A 17,635-nucleotide genomic window follows, 5' to 3' on the forward strand; every position below is an offset into this window, starting at 1 on the left:
AGAAGAGAAGAGTACAGGAGAAAAGAGGAGAGGAGAGAATGGAAGGGAAGAGGAGAGGAAAGGAGAGAGAGGGAGAGGGAAGAGGGAGGAGGAAGAGAAGGAAGGGAAAGAGAGGGAGAGAGAGAAGAGAAGAGAAGAGAAGAGAAGAGAAGAGAAGAGAAGAGAAGAGAAGAGAAGAGAAGAGAAGAGAAGAGAAGAGAAGAGAAGAGAAGAGAAGGGAAGGGAAGGGAAGGGAAGGGAAGGGAAGGGAAGGGAAGAGGAGAGGAGAGAAAAGGAGAGAGGAAAGAAGAAGAGGGGGAAGAAGAAAGGAGAGGAGAAGAGAGGAAAGGAAGAGAAAGGAAGGAAGGGGGAGGGAAGGGAAGAGAAGAGAAGAAGGCCCAATGGGGAAGGAGATGATGTTGATCTAGCACAGGAGACTGAAAAGGAGTTGGCAGAGAGAAGGAAGAAAGAGAAAACAGTGTTATAAAAGCAGAGGGAGAAGAAAGTTTCTAGGAAGAGGGATTGACTGACAGTGTCCAAAGTGGCAGAAAAGTCAGGTAAAATGAATATTGACAAAAGGATGCTAGATTTTGTAGTGACAAATTCATTGGTAACTTTGCAGTGCCCTGAGGACTGGGTCTGGACCAGGGGTGATTGGCCAAAATTCTTCACAATTTTTCAGTGTTCTGCCTTTCCCTAAATCTCATCACCCTTTGTGCTGGCTGTGATCTCCTTCCCTTTGCCCCTCAGCTCTGTCTGAGGTGGTCACTCCCATGCTGGCTTCACTCTCCTCTCCTCCCCATTTTTACCCCTTGGTGAACCAACTCAGCTCTGCAATACCCTCTATTCTCAAATCCCTTGCCCCTTGCACTATCCCTTCTCATGCCTTGCCAACCCCCAACTAGGGATGACATTCACCATTTCCCTTCTTTGATACTATTCACTTGCTGCTGAATGGAGCTGGAGGACATCAGGAAACCATGCTGATTGGGTCCATTACAGATTTGTTTTCTAATCTCCCCTGCATCCTCACAGTAAAAAGGCAGTCCTACTCCTTCCAAACCAATTTCCTTTTCCCTCATCACCTCACACCTGGACCATTGCAAAAGACAGCTGGTTTATGAGTCTGCCTCTAGGGTCCCCCCACTCCAGTTCCTCGTCTTCTCACCTGATCTTCCTAAAGCCCAAATCTGACCAGAATAAACTCCAGTGACTCTCTGTCCCCTACAGGATCAAATGTAAAATCAACTGTGGCTTTGAAAGCCCTTCATGAGCAGGCCTTTCACTACCCACCTCACTTTAAGTTCCTCTGCCTATTCTGCAGTCCATCCCTACTGGCCTTGATGTTCCTAGCATTTGGTACTTTGCCTCTCATTTCTCTGCCTTTTCTCTGTCTGTCCTCCCTGCCCATCCCAACTCCTGAAGTGCTCCCCCTTCGCCTCTGTCTCATAGCTTTTTTGGCTTTCTTCAAGGCTCAGCTCAAATCCCAACTCCTGCAGGACTTTCCCAGCCATCCTGCTATCTATGTTGGCTACATACCGTGTTTCCCCTATAATAAGACACTGTCTTATTATATTTTTTTGGACAGAAAAACACCAGAGGGCTTATTTTCAGGGGAGGGCTTATTTTAATGAACATTGACAGCAATTTTAATAAACAGGTAAATGTGAACAAAAAAATGTACCTTTATTCAATAATGAATTCAATAAAGAACAGGATGACGCGCTCACTGCTGCAGCTCTGATTGGATGCAGCTCAGAGCGTGGCGTGCGTTTCATGGGGGGGGGGAGAACGGTGCATACAGAGGGTACCGTAATGTAGCCTGTAGTGCAGGGGATCACCTTCACTACAGTAGCAATCTCAATAGGGCTTATTTTCGGGGGAGGGCTTATTTTAGAGGAATCTTACACAGTAAGGGGAGGGCTTATTTTCGGGATAGGTCTTATTATCGGGGAAACACAGTACCTTGCCTCTCCCCAGTGTCTTCCCTCTGGGATCAACTCCCATTTACACTGTATGGATTTGGTATGTACATACTTGTCTGCCTCTATTCAGATGAAGCTCCTTGAGACAAGAATCATTTTTTTTTTGTTAAATCTAATTTTAGCTTTGCTAATGCTGAAATCCCACCTTCTATGGGAAGTTTTTTTTGATGATCCCTCTTAATTTTATCAACTAACCTGAATTTGTCCTGCACATAACTTGTTTGCATGTGGTCTCCCCCATCTTAGACTGAGTTCCTTGAGAGTAGGGACTGTTTTTGTAATTCTTTATATCTCCAGCATTTACATAATGCCTGTCACACAGTCAGTGATTAATACATGTTTTATTGGCTGACTGATTGAAAGTTTGGCAGGGGACATGGTGTCTCCTGGGGATAACCAGCTACCCATTAGTACAAGAGGACAGAATGGGTATGAAAGGGAACAAATCAAGAAAAGTCTGGTTTCTCAGCAACAAAGCCAAATGTGATGGAAATGGAGGTCGGAGGAGGCCGTGGACTGGGGCTAAGGTAGGGCTGAGCCAGATAGGATCAAGAGGGCAGAGAAAGAGATGAGAAGCAGGTGGTTTTCACCTCAGTAGAGGTGACGTTGGCTTGGAAACATGCAGATGAGGACAGTGGAGCTAGGGACTTAGCTGCCATGGGATAAAGAATGATTAACTGATAACATCTACAGCTCCCACTCCTATGTTCTTGTAACAACAGTGGCCCAGAGACCCTATGCTCAGATTCTCTGAGTTTCAGGAGTTCTTGTAAGTTGAGACCCTTGCAGTGCAGGGAGAATGAGGTAGTGATTAGGCCCCTGGGGGCTGAGCTGGTCACTTTGTACTCTACTTTGAGGCAGTTAGGTTGTTAGAGTGGATAAAATGCAAGAAATACTGAGTTCGAATCCCGTCTCAAACATTTACCAGCCATGTGACCTTGGGCAAGTGACATTACTTGACTTTTCTAAGCCTGAGTTTCCTCCTGTGTTAAATGATGGACAATGAGACCATCTACCTCACAGTATTATTTCTGAGGACCAATGGGATATGACACTTCACAAACCTGGCAGTGCCATGCAAATGCAAGCCATGGCACACGTGGTGAAGTCAAGTCCCCAGAAGCACAGACTTTGAGAGTGAGAAGAGATGTCAATGGCCATTTAGGCTGAACCAGGCCAGCCCCTAGATGAAAACTTCCAAAGAGAAAGAGTGATCACTCCCTCCATCTGTCACTGTGGGACAGCTGTCACATGGGGTGGGGTGGGGTGTGTGTGTGTGATCACACTTGGGTTTTTTCCCACTCAATAGTATTTTATTTTTGGTGATTATACTTGTTTTGTTTGACCCCAGAGCAGACCTTGGCAGAACCAAGAACAATGGGGGTGAAAGGGGGAGTTCCAAAAAAAGAAATTTAAGCTTTGTGTCAGGGAGAACTTCCTAACAATCAAAACTGTCTAAAAGTGAAATTGGCTATTTCGGGAGGGAGTGGCTTCTCCCTCCCTGAAATGCTTCAAGCAGAGGCTACTTTTTGGGCATGTTAGAGTAGAGATGGGCTTTGTAGGTTGGCCAGCGATTTTGATTCTACACTTGTGTGACTGTGGACAAGTCACTTAATCTACCTTTTAAGGTAGATGACCTCAGAAGTTTTTTCCAGATCTAAATTTATGACCCTGTGATCTAGTCTAGCTCCCTGTTTTATAGATAAGAGAACTAAGGCCCAGGGCATGTATTATGTGGTAGGGCTGGGATTCTGACTCTGATCTTCTGACTCCAAATCCAGGGCTCTTTCTTGGTTCCTTGAATGGCACTTGGCACATCCAATCCCTGTGGCTATGACTGAACTCCCAGACCAAGCTCCAGGATAGGTAATCTGGGAACAGAGACCTCTAAGACATACTACCATCTTTTTGGCAGTCTTCATGGCAGCCTAGAAAAAATTCCAGCCTCTGGTTTCTTGAAGGTAGTACACACAGGCCTTGTCCAACCCACAGCCTATGTCTAGTTCTAGAGTCAGGAAGACCTGAATTCAAATCCTACTTCAAATCCTTACTAGCTGTGTGACCCTGGGTAAGTCATTTAACCTCTGTCTCAGTTTCCTCATCTGTAAAAGGAGAATAATAACTCCTACCTCCCAGGGTTGTGAAGATCCCATGAAGTAATACATGCAGAGCACTTTGCAGACCTTCAAGCATCATGTAAATGCTCATTATTGCTATGTGTTCTCCTTAGACCAGTCAAGTAAAAACTTCATGCTAAGCCATGTAATAGGAGTTTGGTGCATACCCGGACCACTTAAGATGGCTGGAATCTTACATGGAATAGAGCTAACGCACCTGTCCTTATCTCCATGAAGACTCCACCCACTTCTTTCTTTAAAAAAAAATCAGGACATTTACCTGTGTCCAGTCCTGACACCCCTGGCCTGTTCTTCATGACTTCGAAAAGATCAACAGAGGCTAGAAAGCACACCTGCCACTTCTCTCTATATCCTGGGAAAGAGTCTGTCCAGTTCTGAGGATTCCAACTCACCAAAAGCAGCTATGTGCTCTCTACACTCCTAATTCTGTTGGGTTAGACATCCTCATTAGCCTTGGTCATTCTGTTCTTTTCAGTCTCAAGATCATTTTATTTAGTAGAGAAAAAGAAGTGAAATGAGAAATGAGTAGTTTTGCCTTCCTTATATTATCCACAATGGCCAGAAGTTCCTTGAGGGCAGGGACTGTTTTCTTTTAGTCTCTGCATCCCTAGCACCTAGCGCAGTGACTGAGCACACAGTAGGTACTCAACAAATGCTTGCTGATTGTCCTACCCATCCCAAGTAGCTGTCCTCTACCTTTTTGGATCTCCCTCCCACTCCCAACATAGCTTTAAAAGGTCCTATACTTTCAGGATCAAAGTAGAGAATAGAACAAGTGGGAGGTGGGATAGGAGGGAGGGAAACACAGTCGGTTTTTTACAATATATCACTATGGAAATGTTTTGCAGAGCTACACATGTACAACCTATATTGAACTGCTTATCTTCCCAGTAAGGGTGGGTGATGAGGGAGAGAATCTGGAATTCAAAGTTTTAAAATCAAATGTTTAAATATATATTATTATTATTATTTTACATGCAACTGGGAAATAAGTTATACAGGCACTGGGGCATAGAGATCCACTGTGCCCTGCTGGAAAGTCAGAGGGGGAATGGGGGAAGATATGGGAGAGAGCAGATTGGGGGAGGGGATATTCAGTGGGTTCACTGTTTTGGGGTGGTGGGTAGGGGACAAATGGGGAGAAAATTTGTAACTCAAAATCTGGCAGAAATGAATGAGGTAAAATAAACATGAAATTCAATTTTTAAAAAAAGGTCCTATGTTTTGTCTTTAGCATTTCTTGGTCTCAGTTCATCCTGAGATTTAATACTCCTGATCCCACTCTTTACCATTACCTGCCCTTGGCTCAATCCTTTGTGTGTGTCTTTGCAAAATGTCTGAAAAGATAAGTGGGAACCAGAATGTAAAGGGTTTTAATTTGATGGCTCTCTGAAGGATACATGCCTCCTAACATGGAGATACCTTGCCTAACATGGACGTGCCTTGCATTCTGCCTTTTCCTACCATGAGGGTGCTACAACAGGCTGTGTCTTTAAAATCAACCAGATAGCCTCTCTCTTTCCTACTATTTGCAGAGGGGGAAGATCCCCATTTGCTCACAGTATGGAAGCCACAAACTGAACCAGAAGGGGTGATATGTCCCCGCTTTTTTACCCCAGCTCTGAGAAGTGGGCCTTGGGTCCCTTTACTGTGTTGTCTGTTCTCAGGTGCCATTTCTGGGTACCTCCAGGACCTCGGAGTTCAAGCCATGGTGACCTTGGAGCCAGGACTCTGGGAGGGATGTTGCAGTCAGCCCGCCATGCAGGGAAGACTGAAGAAGTCTTGGACTGAAGCCTCAGGTGGGTTTGGATTTGGAATTTAGGACTATGTGATCTATAGGAACTGAGCTAAACTGAGTTGAATCCCCTCGCCATCCCCAGAGACTGGAGTGGTTAAAAGGAGGATTAAGCCCCACATGTAAGAGAGCAAATTCACATATTTGTGATTATAATTTTTGTATAACTTGGTAAAAGTTAATCTGACTGGTGAAATGTAATGCCACTGATCTTCAGAAGGGGAAGGAAGGGGCACAGAGCAATCCAGTGTTATACTAAAATGGGTGATGTGTATTTCATTCTTTTTTTTTTATTTACTTAGAATTTTAATTATGTACATGAATAGCAACATGAGGACAAGGAGTTCTAGGACTTATAAATTATCTCTAGGTGAAAGAATATTAGACCAGTTCGTTCAGCGATATGGCATCACCAGAGATAAGGAGGGGCACAAATGTAGTCTTTCCTGAAAAAGAAAGACACTTTATTGCATTCAATATCAACATCTCTGGTATCTTTCTTTATCTGTTCAAAATATTGGTTTCTGCATGGAGTCTCTGGAGTACATCTGTTGAAAATGGGCAGCACCATGGCTATCCTATTTATTTCTTTGTTTGGATGGCTGCTTCACATCTTCAGCCTTCTCCCGGTTTGCATCTGTTTGAAAGTATGTCTTCCACACATCTTCTAGGATTATATATACCCGCAAACCCCAATCATACAATTTCTCTCCATTGACCTGTGCAAATTCAAAAGCCTCTTGTGGATAATACACAGATGCAGTAATGCTCATGAAACCAACTGGATACACGAGCTTCTTTAATTTTGAACCTTTAGCAAAAAAGTATCCCAAAATTCCAGAAAAACCAATCACACCAAGTCTTGGCAAAAATCCTGGAGGTGGATTTTTAAAAAGTTCACAGCTGGCTACTCCTTGTTGAATGGCAGCATCTATTGTGGGCTTAGTTTTGTCATAAGCAACCTGAAAACAACATGTATATGGCACAGCATACTTTCTAAGTTGTGAAATGCCTTCCTCCAGGGGGCTTCTTGGTTCCTCCACATATTTGGACTCAAAGTTTGGAATTGAGTAGAGTGAAAGCTCATCAACTCTGACTGAACATTTATCCCTTTTTTCCTTTTTATGAGATGCGTTGACTTTGAAGGAGAGAAGACTCAGGCTGGCAGAACCTGCTGACTACTGAATTACCTTGAACATGTTGCAGGCCTCAGCAGCGTATCTGGCTTGGGGGTCACCTCAGTTTTTCTGTGTATTTCATTCTAAAGGCAATAGGGTGCCAATGACGTTTCTTAAGGAATGATAAGAGTGTACTTGTGCTTTAGGGAAATCACTTTGACTGCTATATGGAGGATGGAATGGAGAAAGGACCGAGAAGAGTCAGGAGGACCAATTAGGACCTTACTGTGATAGTCCATAGAGAAATGATGATGCCTGAACTAGGGTGATGATTGCGTGACTGGAGAGAAGGGGGGCAGAAGTGAGAGACATTGTAGAAGAAGAATGGACCAGACCTGGTAACTGATTGGATACGAGAGATGAGGAACAAGGAAGGCTAAAGGATGCCTGTGTTCTTCATTAAAGTGAGGGGAGAGGGGAAAGACTGCCTAGTGAAAGGATCAAAGCTGAGCACTGACCATGGCTTCCAAAGGACACAGAAGGATGGGTACATGAATTGGGCCTTAGGAAGAGAGAAGCTAAGGGCTTGGAGGCATTGTGGGCTCGGGCCTTGTCCCTAAGGTAATAAGGAATTGGGTAGCCAGCCCACTGGAGGCAGAGTGGTTAGACATGGTCCATCTGTAGGCTTTATAGGCATATAGACATGCAGAATTAACTAACCTGCCTCCAGTTTGTGATGGATTTGGGGATTCTGATGTTTTGGGGGGTGTCGCTGCAGACTGTCTAACTCCCAAGTGGCTGGATGCCCCCGGGTGATGTACATGGGATTTCTAGTATTGGTTCTGTGAGGGAGGTGTCATCATATAGGAGTCTGCTTGAAGTTTTGCCTCAGGTGGTTTGGCTTCCTCCATACTGTTCTGTGCCAGCATCCTATTGTTCTGAGCAACATCGTCCATGTCCATCCTGCCCCAACCCTAACATATGCCAAAACCCAAGACTGAACTTCTAAAATATCAGCAAAGTATCCTGGAGATGGTAAGACATTCATGCAGGCCTTCCCCTTGCCATACCAAGGGTCACTTCATGGTTCTGAACCTGGATACTCTTCAGCTTCTCCCCAGGAAGATGTGGGACAGCATAGTCTTGTACTAACTGCAAGTCCTTGCCTCAGTCACAAGGGCTTTGGCAGCATCCCTAGCTGCCCTCTGGCACAGTGGAATGCAACCCTTCAGGGAAGGACTGGTGGGATTTCAGTGGCGCCACCCCACAAAAGGGCTGGTTCCCCACTCAGGCACCAGTCTGATGCCACACAAATTATTAGAGACTTCACAGAATATCTGATCTAGATGTAACTTTAGCAATCATCTAGCTAACTCTCTCATTTAATAGAAGAGGAAACTAAGATCCAGGGAGGGGAAGCAACTTGCCTCAGACCACAAAGAAAATTGAGAGTAAAATCTCATGATGCCTCTTTACTGTTCATTTAAAGGAAAGACACGCCTGGGAAGAGAATACAGGAAAACCCTTGAACTATGAGGAGCAGGGAGTTTCAGGAGGGCATCTGGTGGGGAAAGCCAAATGGTGGAGATGGGGAGAGGTATGGATGGGAAGTAGAAACTGAAAGTGGAAGAGAGAAAGGACAAACAGAAAGAAAATGTGGGACTTCACAAATTATCTTTTTGTCTCAGGTTAACCTAGTTCCCAGGGTCATTCATGTTAAAGGACATTTATTTCCTAGAAGAGGAAAAAGAAACACAGAAGCATGATGGAAAGAACATGGCTCTACTCCCAGATCTGCCAATAACATCCTGTGGAAATCACTTCACCTCCATGATTCTTGGTTTCCTCTGCTATAAAGTGAGGAGTTTGGACTATATGGTCTCCAGTTCTAACAATCTGTGTTTTAAGTCTTTTCTAAGGATCCTCCCAGCTATCAAATTTTATATGCTAATATTCTATACTCTAAGGCCTTCTAAGTCTAATATTTTAAAGTCATTCACAGCTCTAACAATTTATAGTATAACATCCTGTTTTAATGTTCTAAGTTCTAAGCCCTTCTTACAGCTCTAACATTCTATATTCTAATACTTGATATATTCTGCAGTTATCTCCAGCCCTAACATCCTATGTTCTAATGTTACAAGTTCTAAAGTTGCTTCTAATGCTAATATTCTATGTTCTAACATTCCATTTTTTAAAGTTACTTCCAGTCCTAGCATTTTATATTCTAACACCTTATAGTCTAATATTCTAGGTCCTAAAGTAATTTACAACACTAATGTTCTATTCCTAACATCCTATATTCTAAGGTTATTTCTAGTCCTAATATTTTATGTTCTAACAGCTTATGTTCTAATATTCTCTAAGGGAATTCACAATTCTAACATTCCATGTTCTAATATCACATATTGCGTCTAAGGTAACATTTTATATCCTAACGTCTTATGTTCTAATATTCTAAGGTAATTTACAATTCTTAATATTCTGTGTTCTAACTTTTAGGGTCACTCTTAATCCAAACATTTTGTGTTCTAATATTCTATGTCTAAGGTTTGCATCTCTTAGTATTCTGTGTTCTAAAATCCTAGTCTAAGGTCATTCTAAGCGCCGCCATTTGTTGTGCTTAGTTTGGAAGTCCATAATAGTTGTCACTTTATTTCACCTTGTGTGCTAGGGTGTACCTCACTCTGACAGACTGGGTTTTATGGTCAGTTTCACTCCTTTGTATTTCCCAGGACTCAAGAACCATTGATTGATTTTGTTTTCCATATGCCTTTATTATCAAAATGGATGTGTTTGCATACATGGAATGAGTCATCAGTGAGGGTAAAATTGTACCAAGGAAGAGCTGGGCCCCACAGTCAGGCAGGCAGGCGGGTCCTCTGGTCTGGGTACGTCAGGGTGTCCATGGCTACAGGCGGCTAGCATTTAGTTTTTTGTTAAGGGATTAGGGAAGGCAGCAGTGGTAGAGATTATCATGAAAGATGCTAGCAGTTGATAGACCTCTCTCTCCCCTTGACTCACCATGACCTGGCCTAAACCTCTTTCCCTCTTATCACCCCCAACTTTCTCCTGCTCCTCTTCTCCTAAAATGGCAACAAAGGTGCTTCTAACATGTTAATTATTCATCTCACCTCATCAGAAACTGAAGGATTAGGCCAGTGCCCTGAATAGGGAGGCAGAAGATCTGGGGTCTAGTTCTGGCTCTGCCTGGTTTGCTGCGTGACCTTGGTCAAGGAACTTTTCCTGTCTGGGTCTCAGTTTCCTCCTCTGTAAAATCCCACTTGTCAGGGATGTTAGAGAGGGGATTCATGTTCAGGTATAGATTGGACTAGATCCAATGAGATTACAATGGTAAAGCTATTGAAAACTACAGTAGCCACATCAGTGGAAACATTTATTCAGTTTCTGATGGTCTCTGAGAGTCCTTCCAGCTCAAAAATTCTGAAGAGATTCTGAGGGGCTTGAACTGTGTGGTCTTCAGGGTTCCCTCCACACTGTAACAAGCTGTGAATAATAGGGGGCATCCTTAGTTGGACCCCAAGTGTGGCAGACAAGCTCCTTATCCTACTTCCTGGGCCCTGCTTTAAGGAGAGCTGTGATCAGCAAGGTCCTGGAGGGGTGGTTGGTTTCATAGTCACAAGGGACTGTCAAGAATCCTTGGGATATTAGGAATAGAAGACACATCAGAGACCATTTAATTCAACCAGGCCTCATTTTACAAGTGGGAAAAATGGAATCCAGAGAAAGAAAGCAACCTATGCAGGATCACAGAGGGAAGTTTGTACCTCTCCCATAATTGGAATTAGCATTAGGCCTCCTTAATTCCAGTTTGGTCTTCTTAGTAGTGGGAATCATCCTGGGGTTTCAATACTTTTTATTTACCAGAGTCCTTCACCCCCTCCTTCTCTCTCTCCCTCCTCCTCCCACAGGTACTAGGATCTTCCATCCTCTCTTCCCCACTGTCTCTGGCACTTACTCCCAGGTCTGCTCACATAGGCATTTTGAAATTGGTTGGTAATTTCTCACTGGCAGAGAATTCTGACTAGTTAGTTAGTTCTTTTTGATTGTGAGTTTCTGTTGACTACAGGTCTTATTGGCTAGTGAGGTTTGATTGGTCAAACAGTTCTCATTGGCTACAAATTCTTTTTGGGTTTCTAAGTTCTTTATTGCTCACGAGTTATTATTGGCTACAAAGATATTATTTCTTGCTGCTGAGTCCTTATTGGTCCCAAATTTGTATTAGTTACTGAGATCTTACTAACAATTCTTATAGGCTACGAGGACTTCTTATTGGGCACAAGTTGTACTGGTTACTTACTAGGCACAAGTTCTCATAGGTTGATAAGGAATTCTTATTGGTCACAAGTTGTCACTTTTTCCTGAGATCTTAGCCACAAGCTCTTTTAGGCTGATGAGTCTTTATTGATCGCAGGTTCTTACTGGTTACTCAGAACTTAATAGCTACAAATTTTCATAGGCTGATGAGGAATCTTACTGGCTACAAGCTCTTATTACCTCCTGAGCACTGATTGACCAGAAGCTCTTGGAGGCTGCTGGGTCCTTATTGACTCCAAGCTCTCATTAGTCACTGAGATCTTAGTAGCCACATTCTTATGAAGAATTCTCATTGGCCACAAGTTCTTATTGGCCATAAGTTCTTACAAGCTGCTGAGTGTTTATTGGTCCCTAGTTGTAACTTGGAAGATATTCTGAGATATTAGTAGCCACAAATTCTTAGAAATTATTGAGTTCTTATTGGCACCAAGTTCTTATTGATTCTGGTCTAGATTAAATGTAGAAAATATATCACTGAAAGTCCAAGATTTTTCTCCCTGGGTTTGAAGAGCAAGGAAAGAGGAATCTCTCCCTGCAAGGCACCTGTGGGAAAAAACCTGGCATTCACATTTTGTATTCACATTTAGCATTGTGAAGTCAAGGAAAAAGTCAAGAGTGATTATAACTCATCCTTCTTCCCTAGGATGAGTTTCCCCACAAGCTCATGGATCTTGGGTCGAATCTCCTCCACTGACACAGTTGAGTCCCAGGCTCCCACCACTTTTCCATTCGGGGCTACTAGGTACTTCCAGAAATTCCAAGTTGGCTCCTCCCCTGAGGATTCTGAGTAAAAAAGAAGATGAGAAAAGCACATAACCTTGGGTGGTCTTCATCTCCACACTGGGGGTTGGGGCCTAGGAGTCTGGGGAAAGAGGTTTCTAGATTACGTGGACCAGACCTTCTCTCTTACTCCACTTACTTCTTTTCTCCTCCACTCCTGAGATTTCACCATTAGCACTCATCTCTCTGGCACTGTACCTGTGCAAAAGCACTTCCACGTCCTGAGGGGAAGAACACCATAAACCATTCTGTTCTCAGCCACTGATTCCTCAGTGTGAGTGGCTTTCTGATCCTTTCCTGAGAGCACTCCCTTCATAGTGAAGGTGACCATACTCGAGGCATGTTTTAGAGAATCTGCTCTCAGGAAGCTAACATTCTACTGAAGGGATACAGTATGTTTACAGATAAACAAATCCAATTCAATTCAATGAGCATTTATTAAGTACTTGTCTTAGAAAGTTGCCCAAGTCACTGAGACTGACTTGCCCACAGTTACAGAGCCAATGTGTGGCAGAGGTGGGACACAGTAGCTGTTTTATAAATGCTCCTTAGATTGTTTTGAATAAGATGTGTCAATCCTAGGGGACCAGAAAAACTTGAGACACTGTTTGCTAGGATGACTAGACTGGCCTTGAGTTCCCCTAAGGACAAAGCTCACCAATTAGATACTTGAAGGCAGCATTGGCCCCAGTACCACGGACAGCGATCTTGCTGAACATGGGGAAGGAGACTCCGTAAGTCTTCCGGGCAAAGTTCTCAATCTCCTTGTTGGTGTCTGGCTCCTGCTGGCCAAATTGGTTGCAAGGAAAGGCCAGCACATTGAAATGGTGTGGGCCCAAGTCCCGCTGTAGCTGCTGAAGGGCTCGGTAGTGCTGATCCGTGTAGCCACACTCACTGGCCACATTGACAACCAGTGACACCTGGGGAAAGAGGATAAATTTTTATTGATTGATTGACACACTCACAGATTTGGATGACCAAGCACACATGCAGGATGAGCTATGGAGTAAACACAGACACAGGGATGACAGCAATGACAAACAACATTTCTAACGGATCTTCTTGTCACAGAGACTTCTGGGCATTAGGGGAGATGCAGAGTTTAAGATTCAGGCCCTGTCTTCAGGAAGCCTACAATCTGGTAGATTAATAGGACACAAATACATGTAAGTGTGAGACACAGTGTTAAATGATATATACTAATAAAAACATGTATGTGTACACACACACAGATGTAAATAAAATCCCCCTTCTGCAGGGAAGCATTTTCTTATGCCCCAGGATGCCAGGGCCTTTCTTCTGAGATTATCTCCAATTGCTCATGTATAGATCTTGTTTACAATCTTCAAACATTTATTATGTGTAAGGGACAGTGGTCAAGTACAGGTATACAAGAAAAGGCAAAAATAGTTCCTGCCCTAAAGGAACATACAATTTAATGTGGGAAGACACAAACAACTATTTACAAAGCAGAAATGTTCATATAAATTGGTATATATATATCTATACACATATATGTGAATATATGTATAATAACTGGCATTTAGATAGGGCTTTAAGTTTTACAAAATGCTTTATAAATATGATCTCATTTTATGTATTATCTCATTATATATATCATAGATCCTATATGTGCATTTATATATTTTAAATAATTTATCATCTCCACGCGAATAACCTCTAGCCCTAGTTTCTCTTCTGATCTTTTGTGCCATTTCACAAACCATCTATTGGTTATTCAACCAGATGTCTCATGGACATCATAAATTCAACCTGTCTAAAGCACAACTTACCTTCCACCACAAACCCTTCCTTCATATGAACTTCCCTATTACTGTTACGGCCACCACTGTCCTCCCAGTCACCAGGCTCACAACCTGGATGTCATTCTTGACTTCTCACTCTCAACTCCCCTATACCCAATCAGTTTCCAAGTCCTGCTGATTCTAACTTCACAACATCTTTCCTCCACCCCATCTCTCCTCTGCCATTGCCACCAGCCTGGTGCAGTTATTTATCACTTCATGCTTAGAATACTTCAATAGCCTTCTGGTTGGCTTCCTTGCCTCTAGCCTCTCCCCACTCAAATCTATCCTACCAAGCCATCTGAGTACAGGTCTCACCTGTCATTCCCCTCCCTATTAAAGAAACTACAGGGACTCATTATTATCTCCAGCATCAAATAGAAAGTCTGTTTGGGTTTTGAAGACTTTTATAAGCCAACTACTTCCTATCATTCCAACTTTCTTAAACTCTCCTCTCTATACTCTAAGCTCCAGTGGCACTGGTCTCTCTGCTGTTTCTCAAGCAGGACACTCTCTCTCTGAACTCTTGAGTGTTTTCACTGGCTGTTCCCAATTTCTGGAATACTCACTCATCTTTCCTTCCTGCCTTCTCCAGCTTCCTTCAAATCTCAGCTAGGAACCTGCCTTCTGCTTAACCCTGCTTACCTCACAAAAGGCGGAAGGCAGCATCTGGTCTCAGACACTTACCAGCTATATGACCCTGAGCAAGCCTCTTAAAACCCCCACTGCTTCCCAAAAAATCCATATTCTGCAAGAAGTCTTTCCTGATTCCCTGGTTAAGGCTAGGTCCTTCCCTCTGAGACTACCTCCAATTTATATGAATGTTTCTCCTTTGTAAATAGTTATTTGTTTGTCAGCCTCCCAGCATTAGATTGTATGTTCCTTGAGGGCAGGAACTATTTTTGCCTTTCCTTGTATACCTGTATAGTTTAGCACAGTGCCTTACACACAATAAATATTTGCTAATCGTAAACAAGATCTATACACAAGAAATTGAAGATAATTTCAAAAGAAATAATCTCAGAAGGAAGGCAAGGGGGCAGCTATGCATGGCACAGTGAATAGAGCACTGGCCCTGGAGTCAGGAGGACCTGAGTTCAAATCCAGTCTCAGACACTTAACACTTACTAGCTACGTGACCTTGGGCAAGTCACTTAACCCCAATTGCCCTGCCTTCCCCACTCAAAAAAAAAAAGACAAAAGCAAAAAAACAAAAAACAAAATAAGTGCTTGTTCACTGACTGACATTGGATGGGATCTGTGATCTCCTTAGTATACATATATGCCAGTATGCTGTCAATTGGATATGCTGCAATGAATAGAGTTCTGGGTCTGTAGTCAGAAAAAAACTGAGTTCAAATCCAGTCTGAGTGACCCTGTGAAAGTCACTTCATCTCTGTCTGCCTCAGTTTCCTCAACTGTAAAAGGGGACTAATAATAGCACCTACCTTGAAAGGTTGTGCTGAGGCTTAAATGAGAACATTTGTAAAGTACTTAGTCCAGTGCCTGGTGCATTGTAGCCATCTCCTAAATGCTTGTTTTCTCCCCTTTCCCATTAACCAGTTTGTTTTTTTAGACTAGCCCTGCGATTTCAATGAGACAGTGAACTAAGGCCTGGACCTTCCTTCCCTCATGAGTATCAGCACCTTGGCAGCTCACAGGCTGACATGGAGCCCTGAGAAGTGCTGTGTCCTGCCAGGATATGATAGAAACAGGTCTTGAATAGGACTCAGGGGACTCCTCTCTCTATTAGGTATCATTCCTTCTCATATATGTGTATCTATCCACACACCCAGATGTGTAGGGCTGACCTTGAAATTTCATCCCCAGATGAAGAAGCTGCCTCTCCCAATGCAGACTGGCACCTTCTTGGGCTCACAGTCTTGGAGAGTTGCCTGGGGCACTGAGAGCTCAAGTGACCTGCCCAGGCTGAGTCTGAGCAAGACTAGAACCCAGGTCTTCCAGACTCTCCAAGGACAGCTCTCTGTCCACAAAGTCACACTACCTCTCATGGCTTACACAGACACCTAAAGACAGAATCATGTGCAGGAGCATGACCACATCTACAAAAGCACAGGCGTCTGATTTCTTAGATCATGCTCATACATGTATATAAGTATGTTCCCAGTCATGTATATAATGTACCCAGTCCAAACATTCATAGACAACCCACAGAATATGCATGCTTATTGATCCTTAGACCATCCCAGAATGACAGCATGGCAAGTAGGCTTGGGAGGAATCACTGTGGTCCTCTAGTTCAACCTGGCCCAACCACATTAGGATTGTTCTTTGTTTCTACACTTCTTCCATTAAAAAAAGAAAGAAATCCATTCTCAGGGCCAACCTTTAGAGTTGGGTAGTCTTCTCTATGAATTAGCACCAACTCTTCTAGGAAGGAGGGGAGGAAAAAGGTCAGACTTCTGGGGCAGGGCTAAAATATCCCCCCCACCCCCACCCCCCAATCACAGAGTTGTCTAGGATGAAGCCTTTTAAAATATATTTGCATTTTCACACTGGGCTTGGCTTTCCTTATCTGTCAGAAAGGAATAATAATAGTGCACTTCCAGGCCCAGGCAGGTTTTAAATTGCTTCCCCTATCCTCTGTCATGCGAACTTCCCGACTTTACCTTATAAGGAGGGAGGGTGTCCATACAGCAGGCCTGTGATTTTGTCCAACAGCTGCAGATTGCAACCTGTCTATAACTTAGTAGGTAAGGCTTAGGGTATGTAAGTGGCCATTTAGATACTAATATTATCCAACTGCATGACCATAAATGGCTGGGCGGGTGAAGAGTCTAGAGGCCATTCCATGTGAGGATCTCGCCATGCGAGGATCAGTGGAGAGCCCTAGGCATGGTTAGCCTGGAAAAAAGAGCCCAGGGGGATGGGAGAGCTTAGTTCAAGGTACTCAAGAACTGTCACGTGGAAGAGGGAAGCCTTGTTCAATTCGGCCCCTAAGGGCCCTCCCAACTGGGAGGGGCTAAAAAGTGCCAAGATGTCAATTGAGATTTGAGGTTCAGAAAAACTTCCCATACCTTTGAGAAGTGGTTCGAGCGACCTCAGGAGGAAGCTCTTGGATTTTCCTCCCTGGTCTTCAAATCTCACCTGTGTGACTGACTATTTATTAAGGGCTCGACTAGGTTGGACAAAATCAAGGGTTCCTCACCTGGGGCTCATGGTGTCCTGTATCCCTTTGGCAATTTGGCAAAGAAGTGGAGCCCTTTGCAGAATTGTGGGGTTTTTAAATAATTTTTTAAAATGCTAAATTTAAGACAGAGATTAATGAAAATAAAGGGAAATTTTCCCATCCAAGTTCCTGGACCTCCCTGAAATCTCTCCATGTGTACGCTAGATTAAGGAGACCTGGACTAAATGAATGCACACTTCAGGTCTTCCATAACTTTATAATTCTGTGATATTATAATAAATAATAACATATTATTGACATAACAGCATAGTACTTTTCAGGTTTGATCAACCACCAATGAAGAAATGTTTATTAATGGCTTAGATGATGGAGAACTGTGTCAAGGACTGAAGGCATGAAAAATAAATGTGAGATGGTCTTTGCCTTTTCTTCCCATGGCTTTCTGAGGCTGGCAGTAGCCAATTATGCCCATTTCACAGAGGAGGAAAGTGCAGGGACTTGGCCATGGTCAGACCAAGGGCTAATTAGTGGCAGAGGAGGGGCTCA

At 43.3% G+C, this 17,635-nt stretch overlaps 2 protein-coding genes and 1 pseudogene across 2 annotated transcripts in view; all 3 read right to left on the bottom strand.

Moving 5' to 3' along the window:
• Positions 1 to 17,635, bottom strand: part of LOC138165341 (sterol carrier protein 2) — a 464,797-nt gene that overhangs the window by 388,515 nt on the left and 58,647 nt on the right. The gene's annotated exons all lie outside the window — the stretch shown is intronic.
• On the bottom strand, positions 6,172 to 7,123 carry LOC138165193 (MICOS complex subunit MIC26 pseudogene; annotated as a pseudogene).
• LOC138165340 (glutathione peroxidase 7-like) overlaps positions 9,772 to 17,635 on the bottom strand; it is a 45,781-nt gene continuing 37,917 nt past the window's right edge. Inside the window, exons 2-3 of the mRNA XM_069093560.1 lie at positions 12,792 to 13,053; positions 9,772 to 12,136 (exon numbers count right to left, since the gene is read on the bottom strand). Of these exons, the coding sequence (XP_068949661.1) occupies positions 11,973 to 12,136; positions 12,792 to 13,053 (426 nt within the window). The 3' untranslated portion in view covers positions 9,772 to 11,972. The remainder of the gene's footprint in view (positions 12,137 to 12,791; positions 13,054 to 17,635) is intronic.

The sequence above is a fragment of the Petaurus breviceps genome, unplaced genomic scaffold (assembly GCF_028583685.1).
Source record: "Petaurus breviceps papuanus isolate PSGF00001 unplaced genomic scaffold, PetGlider_PUasm1.0 208, whole genome shotgun sequence".
Taxonomy (NCBI): domain Eukaryota; kingdom Metazoa; phylum Chordata; class Mammalia; order Diprotodontia; family Petauridae; genus Petaurus; species Petaurus breviceps.